The following is a 12997-nucleotide window of genomic DNA, read 5'->3' on the forward strand; positions in this document are numbered from 1 at the left end:
GTGAAAATTTCAGTGAATAGCTCCTCGATGGTCATGTTCTCCTGATACTTTACAAAAATTTCGAATTTTTCACTTTCAGTGAAAATTTCAGTGAAGAGCTCCTCGATTGTCATGTTCCCCTGATACTTTTACAAAAATTTCGAATTTTTCACTTTCAGTGAAAATTTCAGTGAATAGCTCCTTGATGGTCATGTTACCCTGATACTTTTTCTAAAATTTCGAATTTTTCACTTTCAGTGAAAATTTCAGTGAATAACTCCTTCATGTTCATGTTATCCTGATACTTTTTCTAAAATTTCGAATTTTTCACTTCCAGTGAAAATTTCAGTGAATAGCTCCTCGGTGTTCATGTTCTCCTGATACTTTTTCAAAAATTTCGAATTTTTCCATTTCACTGGATATCTATTCGAGTTTTAAGTATTATATTTTGCAAAAAAAAAAATGAATGACGGCGGGATCGAACCCGGGCCGTCGGCGTGGTAGGCAAGCACGTTACCGCTAGGACAACGCGCTATTGCAATAATAAAATTTCATTAGTAGTATATATATTGCAAAAATTTCGTTTTTAAAAATGTCAAATTGTTCAATTTCACTGCATATCTTCTCGATTATCAAATATTCAGTTTTTAAACAATATTTCGATTGATTTGCCATTAACAAAAAAAAAATTGGAATTATTTAAATGAAAAAAAAAATGAATAATGCCGGGATTGAACCCGGGCCGCTGGTGTGCCAGTCGAGCACGTTACCACTAGGACAACGTGCTAATTTAAAATTATAAATTCATTAGTGGTATATATTCAATACATTGAATAATTTTTTCCATTGAAATTCCACAAGATGTGGTTTACCCCTTCCGTACCAGCTACAGTCGGCTAAATTTCAGTTAAACAAATGAAAAACAAAAAGCATTCGTACAGCAGAAAATAAAATTCACCCCGTCGACTTGATGGACACCCCAGCATTGCAATAAAAACTTGGTTAATAAAAAAAAGACCCCGCCATTGCGTGTTGCGCCCTCCCTCTCTTGGGGTGAAGTACTACGATGCCGCTGGGGTCACTCAAACCCCCCGAACTGAGCCTCTACTTTAGTCAAGCCTCTTTGGTTTCTACCATTCGTAGTACTATATTTTTTACAAATATTAAACAGATGAAATGTTTTCTTTTTTTTTATTATAATACTAGAGCCATGACACTTCCCAGTCCATGCTTTTTTTTTTACTAAAGAATCATCATCATCGTCTTATGTGTATTATCTTTCTTGAGTTTGTTACTTATATGGTGAGATTACAATGCAATGCTTACAGCTCTTTTGTACAATATTTTTTTTTACTTGATTGACATTATTGGATATGTTCCATTAGTTAAAAGATATAACAATTATAAAAGACGATAAATTTATTCACTTCTCCAACCATAATTTTGGATGGTAATGAATGCTGAAAAAAAAAATAGAATTTTTTTATCGATATTGAAGCCGCGTAAGGTACACCGCCAAGTTGCATAATATGAGAAAAGTATAACAAAAATATATACTAAGCGTTAATCTTTTATATGAAAACATGGCATTAATTATTTTTCATATTTTCCATATTTTTCATATTTTTCGAATTGCACTTGAAAATTTCAAACGTAATCGTATACTCCCAGGTGCAATGCCATGGATTTCATGTTTTATTTAATGTGACTCTAATAATAAGCGCACATTTTGAAGAAAGTGAATAAATATAATAGACTTGTAAATACTTGCATTGACGATCTTTTACGATTGTTAATTATCATGTTTTCTAGCGTTTCAATGAGAGGAGATGTGTTGTATCCAATGTAACGTATCACATTAAATAGTAGAATCATATGATATGTATGAAAAAGACATGTAAACACGATATACGTGTAAATATATTCATAAAAAAGTAAATAGGGCAGTATTATGCAATTATTATGAAAATTATATTAAAAATTATTTTTTAGTGTCACTGTGCAATAGCGAGATTGTACGGGCATTTTGGATTTGTTTTGTTTTTTTTTTCTTTTTCTATTTTTAATTTATCCTTATGAACAATAGTGGGAAGGAATGAGAATAATTTCAATGTCTGTGGAATTTCACCAACGTTGAAAGACGTTCATACGCAGTGCCACAAGACTAGGCCTTTGGGAACAATTACATTATACGTCAAATTTTGCCGTTAAATTGCCTAATAGGGAGATAAATACAGAATTTCTGTATAAAAATGTTAATTTGTCATTTTTCACCTCCTTGCAGAAAAAATAATGGCAGAATTTTAATAGTTACTATGATTTTGATGCTCAACTGTCAAAGGGATCGAATTTGAGAGATCGTGATCTTGGTAGATACTCCATATTATGTAGTGCGCGATACCATGAGGATGAATTGTCAGCATCACCCGCACTAAATCGATGCGGTAGCTCATTGACAGTTTCCCAATAATTTTTTGAAGTACAATAAGTTTTGGAAATTTTGGAAATTTTAGAAATTTTCAAGCGATGATTATTGAATTGTTCAGAATGAGAGTGAGAGAATTTAGCTTCTTCAATAGGGGATCGTGATGGAGAGAGAGGCTCATAAGGAGGCGGTGGTGGCGAAGAGGGAGACGATGTCGGAGATGCCGTTCGATTGAAAGTGACAAGTTGTGAATCAAGGCCAAGAATCTGGAGAACTCTGTGAGAGTTTTCCCGTATCCACTCATCTAGAATGTTAATTGGCCAATCAGTTTGTGTACTGACATCGATTAGACGAGCCGGAGACTCCCAACAAAGACCGTCAGGTAAATGAGATGAACTTCTGGCGAGAAGTCGATCGTTCGATCCACCATGTCCCGCTGGTGTAGGCAAATTAGGATTACTGTGAGGTGAACGAACCAAAACTTGAAGCGCTTGAATTGCATTTCTCATCTGAAATTTGATAATTTCAAAATAATAAGAAATTATTATTATTATTTTAATTATTCATCATGTGTCCTTAAACTCACTTCGTAACTGAGAGTAACGACATCCTCATGAACTGCAGAAACTTGAGATGCCTCTATCCTTTCCATTGTTCCACGATTATAATTTTCCACTGATTCTTGTCCTAACATTTGCATTCGATTTCTTAATCCACTTCTTACCATTCGCCTATCTCGAATATCAGACCTTAATCAATCAATATTAATTCATTCATTTTATTGAAAATTGAGTGAAAATGAATAATTTATCCTATTTGTTTCAACATATGTAAAAAAAAAAATGATTTAACAATGAATGAATATATTATCACCTGAATTTGGCGTGTCTGGGGCTCACTGTGTGAAGAGGTGATCTATTGGCTGGCGAAAGTGGAGAAGTTTCGCCGTCATCTGGAACGTTTTCATCATCTTCACTGATTGAGGGTAGGGTTTGCGATTGAATTCCATTCATATCTGGCTCTTCCTAAAATGGGAAAATCATTAGCGATTGAAAAGCAGAACAAAAAAAAAACAAAAAAAAAAAATCTTTCACAGTCATTACCTCCGCCTCGTAACCTTCTCGTAAATTATGGGTAAGATCGTGAACGATATCATGTGCGAATTGCTGCTGATACTCCGGATAAAGTCTCAATACATCAACGAGACCCTGAATATTTATGCATTTTAAATAACAATAGGTCAGTGCTTTAACATCACAGCTCGATTTAACAATAACGTCACCTCCAGAACCAACTAAACCACTTCCATTATTTCCATGTTGAAGATGCACACTTATATCACAGCCCACAAGGTCACCTTTTCCTAATTTTTAATGAACCATAATATATATATATCGATTGTTGTTGTGAAACGTCAATGAATAAAGTGAACGAATAATAATAAAGTAATATTATCCTACCCAATATGGCTACTACCATACTATTTTGGACAACTTCCATAGAACCATTGCATAAATAGTATATGTATGACAATGCATCTCCCTTACGTATTAAATACTCTTCTGGTGCACAAAAATTACTTCGTATATGATGTGATAGCAATTTCAAACATCCTTGTGATGCACCCTCAAATATTGGTAAACTCAATATTTCTCTGTGTAAGTGCATACATACATCACCCCGTAATTCCTCTGGGAATTCCTTCAGAGTCTAATTAAAATAATATCACACCATATGAGACAATGTATATCAATTATGAGCATTCCACTGACCTACCTCATGAATATCAATACCATGGTTCAATGACCATGTTGTTTGAAAATAATCTTGCATTCTTTGCTTAAGTTTTTCTGGTATTTGGTGTAAAGTAAGGAAATCTTTGAGGTCCCTCCATTTTGTATGATAAAGAGATCGCCTTGAATACATACGCTGAATTATAGCGGTTACATTGCCAAATACCACAGCATGCATTAGAGCTTAATGGAAAAACAAAAAAATAAATTTATTTCAATAATCTATTGTCATTAATTATTGTATTGTATTGTATTGTATTGTATATAATCATTAATAATCACCTCCTACAAGCATGGTACAAATGGAGAAAATTTTTTCATACGTAGTATTAGCGGAAACATTGCCAAATCCTACAGATGTCAAACTGCTGCATGTAAAATATAGGGCTGTTACATAGCTGTCGGTGTGGGATACATTTTGTACATCGATGTGAAGGCGTTCCGCCAGTGTATGAATCCATCCTAAATTTTTTTTTTTTTTATACTTCAATATATAAGTATAATGTAAAGGTATTAAAGTAGTAGTAAAAAAATCATAATGGCTCACCTAAATTCCAATCTTTATCTTTTTTCAATTTTTCTTTTTCCGCAATAACGTACCATATGCATGCAAGCCAATGGGCTAACAATGTAAAAGATAACATAAGTAGTGTTAATATCATAGCACTATACTGTGAGTATCGGTCCATTTTTTGCAGCAATCTGGCTAATCGAAGGAGTCTTGTTAGTTTTATGAGGTGAATGTGACCATGACCTGGTTCCTGTAACAATCAATCAATTATTTAAAATAAGGTGAACTATTAAAGCATCTATTAAATATGAAGTGCGGTAACTGATAAATGGTATAGGTACTGGCCTCGCCACTATAAACATCAGCGGCATATAGCACATCAAATGGTAAAGCCGCAACAAGATCAATGAGGAACCATCCTTTCAAATAATTTACAGCTATTTTTTTTCCATTTATTACTAATTTTCCCTTTCTACTAACATATGTAGTTCGGAAATTCAGGACAATATCTGGAAAAAATAAAAACAAAATTTACAATGAAAAAATTCATATGGCGTTATTATTGTTGAAATCTTACCAAATATAAAGAGCACTTCGACAATAACATCACTAATCATGAAGGGTCTACCAATATTAACGAAACTTGCATTGTATGGTACAATAACAGCAACGTAAAACGTTGCAACAAGTATCAACCAATCCCAACAAGATTTAAATCCTCCATAGTGGCTCAAAATGGCATGAGATCTCTCGGCAGCGGAAGTTTTGTACTCGGGTAAAGGAGCAGCAGGTGAGTGAAGTAATTGCTGAAGTAACATTAAATATATTTGCCGAATAACTTGTTATCTTATTCCATTTACCTTGTTGATATTGATTTTATGTTTATCTTGTTTATAATGGCCGGATAATGTATACAAAACAGCACGGCTTCGTCGTCTGCGGCCATACTCTGCTGATGGCGCTTCTGGATCGACATCGTTATTTCCATCTAATTGGGCCGTTTCAATGAATTATCAATCCAAATTTTCACCTACTTACTACCTAAATTTAATTGGATAAAAGAGTGGGAAAAAAAATCTTTGGCCATTTGTATTCACCATCATCAGAGTCACGGCGCGGAAAAATTTTCGTATCTGTGATGTCTTTGTGAGATGCCAGAAATAGTACAACATCTCCTTTTTCATTTTTTATTGGAACAATGTCTAGCAGACAGTTGAACTTTTCACCTACATTGAAAAATTTAACAAATTATAATTTTTGGTGATGGATTTTCGTGAAAATTTTTTGAAATTAATCATTAATATTGACATACCATCTTTCTTATAAAATACCACCTCGAGTTTCAATTCCGTCTTGCTCTCAAGACTTTTCCATATTAACGTTTTATTATCTTCTTTGGTTTCGGGACCATATAGAAATTTACAAGCGCAACCCTTTTGCATTATCTGCGCTCGTGGATATTTTGTCAACTCGCAGAATCCATCAGAACAATATACGATTGGGTAGGTCTTTATTACTTGAGCATTACCCAGTACGAAATTGCTATCTGAAAGTTATCCCAAAAATTACTAATCAATATTATTACCATTACTAAAGCATATATGTGAGCTCAGTACGAGCTTAACAGCTTATTGTCAAGGGGACAAAATTTACACCACGGTGTGGAATTATCAACCATATGGTGGTGACCTTGTCTTTTAATCATGTATCATGCTTGGATGGTGAATTAGCTCTCTCATCACTCAATATCATCACCCCATCATCTTCATACTCACTTCGCACACCCAATTTGCCACGAAAATTTTTCAATTATTTTAGGTAAATGGAGCAAGAAGCTACTATACCTTTTTTCCTCTCATATGTTAAATCCAGTTGAAATTGATGAGATTGAGGTCAAAGGAATCACGGCAACCCCAAGGGTCAATGCACTTACCATATATCTATATAATAAATGACATTTCCCTCATTTTTACGAAATTTCTCTGTCTAGCCAATTATTACAGAGTTTTTTATTTTAATAAGGATATGTTTAATATAATGAATACAATGACAAAAGAAAAAGAAAAAAAAGAAAAAAAGAAAAAAAGAAAAAAAAAAGGATAAATACATAGTTTAGTCTATATATAACCGATGAGAATGGCATGGTGTATTCCTGTAATATTCCATGCCAGGTCAAGTAGGTAAAGGCAGAAGTGGTCAGACATGTGACGGAACATGAAAAGCGTTTGAGCCTCATAAAGCGAAAAAATATTCCAATCAAGTTTATTCCAATTAACTATGATAATGCATTAAAAAATACATGTGAATATTGGTGTTAAGAATAACATGTTTTATTATGAATAATTTTATTGGAAATAAAAGAAGAAAAATAAAGTCGCAAGTATAACACGGTCATTCTCTATTCGGTTTTCGAGTCGACCTGATTTCCATTTCGATCGATGAGGGCTGTGAAAAGATGCTTAAATTAAACTCCAATTTGCCACTGTAGAGTGATAATTTTTTCATTATTATTGTCCCCTTATCACTTGAGAAAAAAAGCCGCTCTGTAGTGTTGCGCTTGATGCACGTGTAAATGATCAAGTTTTTTTTTTCGAAAAGAGAGGTATATATTATAACTCACGTGTTCCATCGAATCTCGTTGCAATTGTATCTAAGAAAGTATTTTGGGGGGCCAATAAACCCTTCCTTGCCGGCATCGAGTCCCTCCTGGCGAGCTTTTCTCCGCTCGATTTAGCTGTGTCCCATAACATAACATGATAACACATATTGTATTGAAATTACTTCTTCTCCTTTAATTTCTGGCCATCCTGGCCATCAAATAGCTTATTTACAGGGCTTTATCAGACTAAGGAAGCTTAACCAATCACCGCTCTTTATCACATAAATTATCAAGTTAAATTTTTTAAAAATCCTACACTTTTTACAGTGATTATCTTATTATCTTTTATGGCTAAATAATATAGTTAATTTTCGATTGGAAATAGTGCTAAATGAAAAAATACTAAACTCACCTCATCAATGAATTTTCTCTATTTGTGCATAATTAAGAGACATTTCAATTATTCAGAGGAAAATTCACTGAAACACTGTAAACACTGTAAACAATTGGCCTAGAGTTATTTGTGCCATGCCATAAATGAGTAAATCTCGAGTAAAGCCGTTAAAAAAGAAAAAGAAAAAAAATGAAACATGAGAAATTGGTTAATTTATTAGCTAACGCACAGAGAATCAATGTGAAAATATCGGTATTGAAAAGGGTGATAAGAGGAGATGAGGAAAAAAGGGATTTTGAGTGCGGAACGAGAGGTTGTCTTCTCCCTGATCTACTGGTGTGATGGCCCGGGCTCTCTGTCCTGGCGAGCGGACTTGCGCCCATCTACTCAGGCGCAACATGTGGCAAAATTCTACTAAACATCCAAACTACCTACCACTATCACTATCACTATCACTATCACTATCGCTACGTACAATCGCTATTCCATTTCAATCGCATGCGCAATATTTTACGTTTGCTTTAGTGTAGATTCACCCGACACTGACGATCACAAAGTTGGAACCAACCAAGATATAGGTAGATAGCCCTGTCTCCGCGTTTTCTTTAAGGGCTGTTGATGAAATCATGAGAGCAGTATCCCCAAATCATCAATCAACTTATTCATTCACAATCTTGGCATTACCATTTAAAATGGTTGCACATAATGATTTAAATAAGATATTGTGAGCTTATTCTCAATGGGTTTAGCCGAATGTTCGCAAAAGCTAATTCTCCTGTTCGCGATGATGCTCAAACTTTGTTTAATCAATACCACAGATCGGGATAACCATTTTTTTTTTACTCAATTGTACTCTAATGTAAAACAAAATGTTACCAGTAATGTTAATTTATTTTATGGAGAAAAAAATTGTTAATGCAATAGATCAATACATATAAATATTGCAATTTTGAGAATGAGGCTACTTTGAAAAATGCATATAAATGAATATATGCATACCACATGTTCCATGGTATGGTATAAATAAGTATAATTTGTGGGTACAAGTACAATTTTTCGGAGATATTATAAAGTGTGGATATGTTTTCCTCGTGCCTCGTTTTGATAGGATGATAATGACTGTGTACGATGTACACTAATATAATTAATGCAAATGATTGCCGCATTGCTGATGTCGTGTTCTGTGTAATAATCGCGATGCTAAACCTTTCGTGAACACAATATATGTACATACATGCAAAAAAATACCGCTTGAGGTGGACGACTTATTGATCTGCACCCCCGTCTCTTTCTTTCCAAGGGGCAAACATAGAAAGCTACAGTTAAGCTAAAGACTAATTGATAGAGCCTTTTGTATTGCTGTCTTTGCTGTATTTTCAGTGTGATTAGCCAGTAATGAATTCAGTATAGTAAAATGTGGAAAAATAAAGAATTACATGCATATTTACAGTCCGGTTGCATTTGAAAATCGGCCAGATGGCGTAGAAAACGCATGAACAACGAACATCCGGTCGGGTTGGAAAGGTATGTGTTGTGTGAAAAACCAGACGTCACATGAGAATTCGAAAAATGTCAACAAGTTTTTTTTTATTCAGAGATCTTTGTGTTTTTTTTTTTTTTTAATTTCTGACATATCGGAAAATGCCTTTTTGAAAAATTTCAAATGAACAAATAAAATATAATGCAGACATAAATGTTTTCCTGCATGAAAATTGACAGGGTAAAAGAGTTCAAAGGTCAGGTTTAATGGATTTTTAAAATATAATAATAAGGATATAATATATAACCAATGACGGTGCAAAGAGCACTAGACTCAATGTGGTGGATGTCTGTTGAGGTTGGATATATAAGAGTTGTACTCACAAGTGATAGCTCAGTGTGATTTTCGTTCAATAAAGCATCATAAAATAAAACATAAAATTAAAAAAATTAATATGTCGATGAAAGATGGTAATTTGATTCTAGCTGAGGCTCTGAGAGATCAGGTGAATTATATTTAATATGTAACTCGAAACATTGTAATGCATAATATATTGTTGAAATTTTACATTGTCACTCAGGGAATAAAGAATGTGTTTGGTATTATGGGACATCCGGTTATCGAATTAGCGTTAATGTTGCAAGGTATTGGCATTCAATATTTGGGCTTTAGGAATGAACAAGCGGCGTGCTACGCAGCTCAAGCTTATGGATATTTAACAAGTGAGTTATACATTTTAGAAGCATTGTCATATGTTGATAAAAATGAACATTTTCTAATGAAATAGAGAAACCAGCGGTGGTTCTATGTGTATCTGGACCAGGAGTACTGAACGCAGTAGGCGGAATGGCAAATGCTCAAGTTAATTGTTGGTAAATGAAGTTTATATGTCAAGTTGAGAGGAACTTGGAGCTTGTAACGCCTGCCAAGGATAATATTTCACTTGCTTTATCATATTAATTTTTGGGATTAAAAATTAGGCCGGTAATTGTCCTTGGAGGATCTTGTCCAGAGGATCACGAAGGCATTGGTGGTTTTCAAGAATATCCACAAGTTGAGGCATGCCGACTACACTGCAAATATGCTGCAAGACCTCCATCAGCAGCATTAATTCCATTACATGTTGAAAAGGCTGTTAGACTTGCAACGTATGGCCGGCCAGGTATCCATTAAAGTGCCAACAATACCATCATTTCGATGTTAATCATTTTAAAACGTTCAATGAATTGTCAGGGGCGGCATATTTAGATCTTCCGGCGACTCTTTTACGATCACAAGTATCTGAAGATGCGGTAGTAAAAGTTTTACCTTGTCCACCACCCCCCCTTCTTTTTCCACAGCCCAATCTAATTAATGAGGCTGCTACTTTGATTTTCAATGCGAAAAGACCATTAGTCATCATTGGCAAAGGTTTGTTTATATTACAATATAATAATACGATTAGTGGAAATATTGTCAGTTATTGGTTATTCATCCAGGAGCTGCTTATGCTCAAGCTGAGTGTGAAATAACGGACTTAATCAATTCAACGGGGTTGCCATTTCTTCCTACACCAATGGGTAAAGGCGTCGTTTCGGATTATAATGAAAATTCAGTTGCAAGTTCACGAACATCGGCATTGCTTCACGCTGATGTTATTCTTCTCCTCGGTGCCAGATTGAATTGGATGTTGCATTTTGGACGTGCTCCACGCTTTCAGAATCATGTAAAAATAATTCAGGTCTGTGTGAGATAAAATCCATTGAATTGAAATATGGCAATTATTATCCTATGCTCTTAGCAGAATTAAAACATTTTAAAAATCAATAGATTGACATTTGTCCTGAGGAATTGCACAATTCAGTCGTTTCAACCATCGCCATTCAAGCCGATTTAATTCCAAGTGTCAGTTTATTAACAGACTCCCTAAAGAAACAACATTATCATGTAAACAAGACGGATAAATGGTGGATACAATTATTAACTGATGGACAAAAGAATAAACAAAGAATTCAAGTAATCATTAAATATTATTATATTCACAATTGAAAAGTAATCCTTGATTAATCCTTGATTACTTACTATTTCAGAGGATGTCAGATGATATTTCTGTTCCTTTAAGTTATTACGCAGCATTCAAATGTATTCAACAATTTATTCCCAAAGGTGAAATTCTATAAATGCATCTATTTATAATTGATAATGATATTATCAATTAATGGCTTTCTTTGTTTTGGTTTAGATTGTATAATTTGCTCTGAGGGTGCAAATACAATGGATATTAGCCGAAGTATCCTTCTCAATTCAAAGCCACGTCATAGATTGGATGCAGGGACTTTTGGAACAATGGGAGTGGGCTTGGGATATGCCATTGCTGCGGCTCTTTATTACAAAGATGTAACTTCAAAAAAAAGAGTTATTTGCGTCGAAGGTGACAGTGCTTTTGGATTTTCAGCAATGGAAATCGAAACAATGTTCAGGTAAAAATCTCAATATAACCCATTGTCCCCCATTTTTCAACTACCGTCAATCATTATTATTTTCTACACTTCATAGATATAAACTGGCTATAATTATTATTATTTTCAATAATAATGGAATATATGGTGGAACAGACAAAGAAACATTCAAACAAATTCAGAATTCTGGAGAGCCGACTAAAGTGTAAGTTGAGTTTGCCATTAAATATTAACATAATATTTCAATATTGGCTTTGATTTATATATCTAAATTTGTCCATTCCTCATTACGAGAATCAAATTAATCTTTCGACAGAGTGTCTCCTCAGTTGTTAACCTCTGGGACCCGTTATGAAAAAATGATGGAAATGTTCGGAAGACAAGGCCATTACTGTGAGACCGTTCACCACATTCAAAACGCCATTAAAATTTCTCTTGAGGTATTTATAGATCAAATTGGCATTTCCATCGATAAAAAAAAAATCCGGTCATTCCATTATTTAATTCTCTAATTCTAGACATACGACGCACCAAGTTTGATCAACATTGTGATAAATCCATCCGCCGAGCGTAAGGAGCAAAAATTCAGTTGGTTAACTGAATCGAAGCTATGAATTCCAAAAACGAGTAAAAAGTGTATTGTCGGAATATATTACAACTTCATTTTACACAAATTCAACTTAGACTTGAAATGAATAATAAATAATTTGTAGTCTGTGTATACATTTTCGTAGAAATACTGAAAATTATTATTATTATTATTACTATTATCATTATTGGTTTTTGTTGTTGTTGTTGTTATTATTGGTATATCCTTATTTTTTAAAATAACAAAAAAAAAAGGGATTCCCCTACGTATCCATAATTGCCATAAGTTTCTGTGTAATCAAATCCATTGTAATGGGATCGAATGCATTGAGACTGTCAAATTCATCATGTATATATTGTGTATCCAGAAGTTGACCAGTAGGATTGCTTACTCGTTTCTTGGCGATTTTGGCTAACATATCATTCGCTTCATCAATTGTGAGTGTTAGGTGTCCTTTAGCTTTCACCATTTCATTTATCATTCCCATTTCTTGCTTTCTTTAAAATAAACAAATTGCGCCTTAACCTCCAAAATTAAAAGACATTGATTAATAATGAGACTTACATTTTTTCGGTGATATCGTTAATGCTTATCAAAATTTTCTGAATTTGAATTTTCACGTCTTCCGATTGAGACATGGTTTTTCAAGTCTGCATTTGCAACTTTGCTTCTTTACCAATAATTTCATATACTCTCATATACTCTCAGAATTTTGGGCTATATTCTATATATATATATATATATATATGAGGCCTCCTTGAATTATCGACATTCTCGGGCTCACGACCT

The 12997-nt window shown here is 34.0% G+C and overlaps 3 protein-coding genes across 3 annotated transcripts; 1 reads left to right on the top strand and 2 right to left on the bottom strand.

Moving 5' to 3' along the window:
* Positions 1 to 1192: 1192 nt before the first annotated feature.
* Positions 1193 to 8180, bottom strand: Elk (Eag-like K[+] channel). Its single transcript, XM_011313958.1, has 15 exons — positions 7720 to 8180; positions 7329 to 7442; positions 6021 to 6254; positions 5806 to 5934; positions 5569 to 5696; positions 5286 to 5514; positions 5054 to 5217; positions 4745 to 4958; positions 4480 to 4659; positions 4181 to 4380; positions 3865 to 4114; positions 3508 to 3767; positions 3278 to 3429; positions 2991 to 3153; positions 1193 to 2913 (listed from the first exon to the last, which is right to left on the bottom strand). The coding sequence occupies exons 2-15, from the start codon at positions 7402 to 7404 to the stop codon at positions 2308 to 2310; spliced, it is 2985 nt and encodes a 994-aa protein (XP_011312260.1). The 5' UTR covers positions 7405 to 7442; positions 7720 to 8180; the 3' UTR covers positions 1193 to 2307.
* A 1015-nt stretch (positions 8181 to 9195) lies between these two features.
* Positions 9196 to 12389, top strand: Hacl (2-hydroxyacyl-CoA lyase). The gene is made up of 12 exons (XM_011313966.1): positions 9196 to 9686; positions 9762 to 9903; positions 9969 to 10053; positions 10162 to 10343; positions 10415 to 10591; positions 10660 to 10901; positions 10991 to 11176; positions 11251 to 11326; positions 11403 to 11640; positions 11717 to 11824; positions 11936 to 12059; positions 12138 to 12389. The coding sequence occupies exons 1-12, from the start codon at positions 9636 to 9638 to the stop codon at positions 12231 to 12233; spliced, it is 1707 nt and encodes a 568-aa protein (XP_011312268.1). The 5' UTR covers positions 9196 to 9635; the 3' UTR covers positions 12234 to 12389.
* A 38-nt stretch (positions 12390 to 12427) lies between these two features.
* Positions 12428 to 12930, bottom strand: LOC105272076 (uncharacterized). The gene is made up of 2 exons (XM_011313965.1): positions 12773 to 12930; positions 12428 to 12705 (listed from the first exon to the last, which is right to left on the bottom strand). The coding sequence occupies exons 1-2, from the start codon at positions 12844 to 12846 to the stop codon at positions 12471 to 12473; spliced, it is 309 nt and encodes a 102-aa protein (XP_011312267.1). The 5' UTR covers positions 12847 to 12930; the 3' UTR covers positions 12428 to 12470.
* Positions 12931 to 12997: the final 67 nt, after the last annotated feature.

The sequence above is a fragment of the Fopius arisanus genome, unplaced genomic scaffold (genome assembly GCF_000806365.1).
Source record: "Fopius arisanus strain USDA-PBARC FA_bdor unplaced genomic scaffold, ASM80636v1 scaffold00135, whole genome shotgun sequence".
In the NCBI taxonomy this organism is placed as follows: domain Eukaryota; kingdom Metazoa; phylum Arthropoda; class Insecta; order Hymenoptera; family Braconidae; genus Fopius; species Fopius arisanus.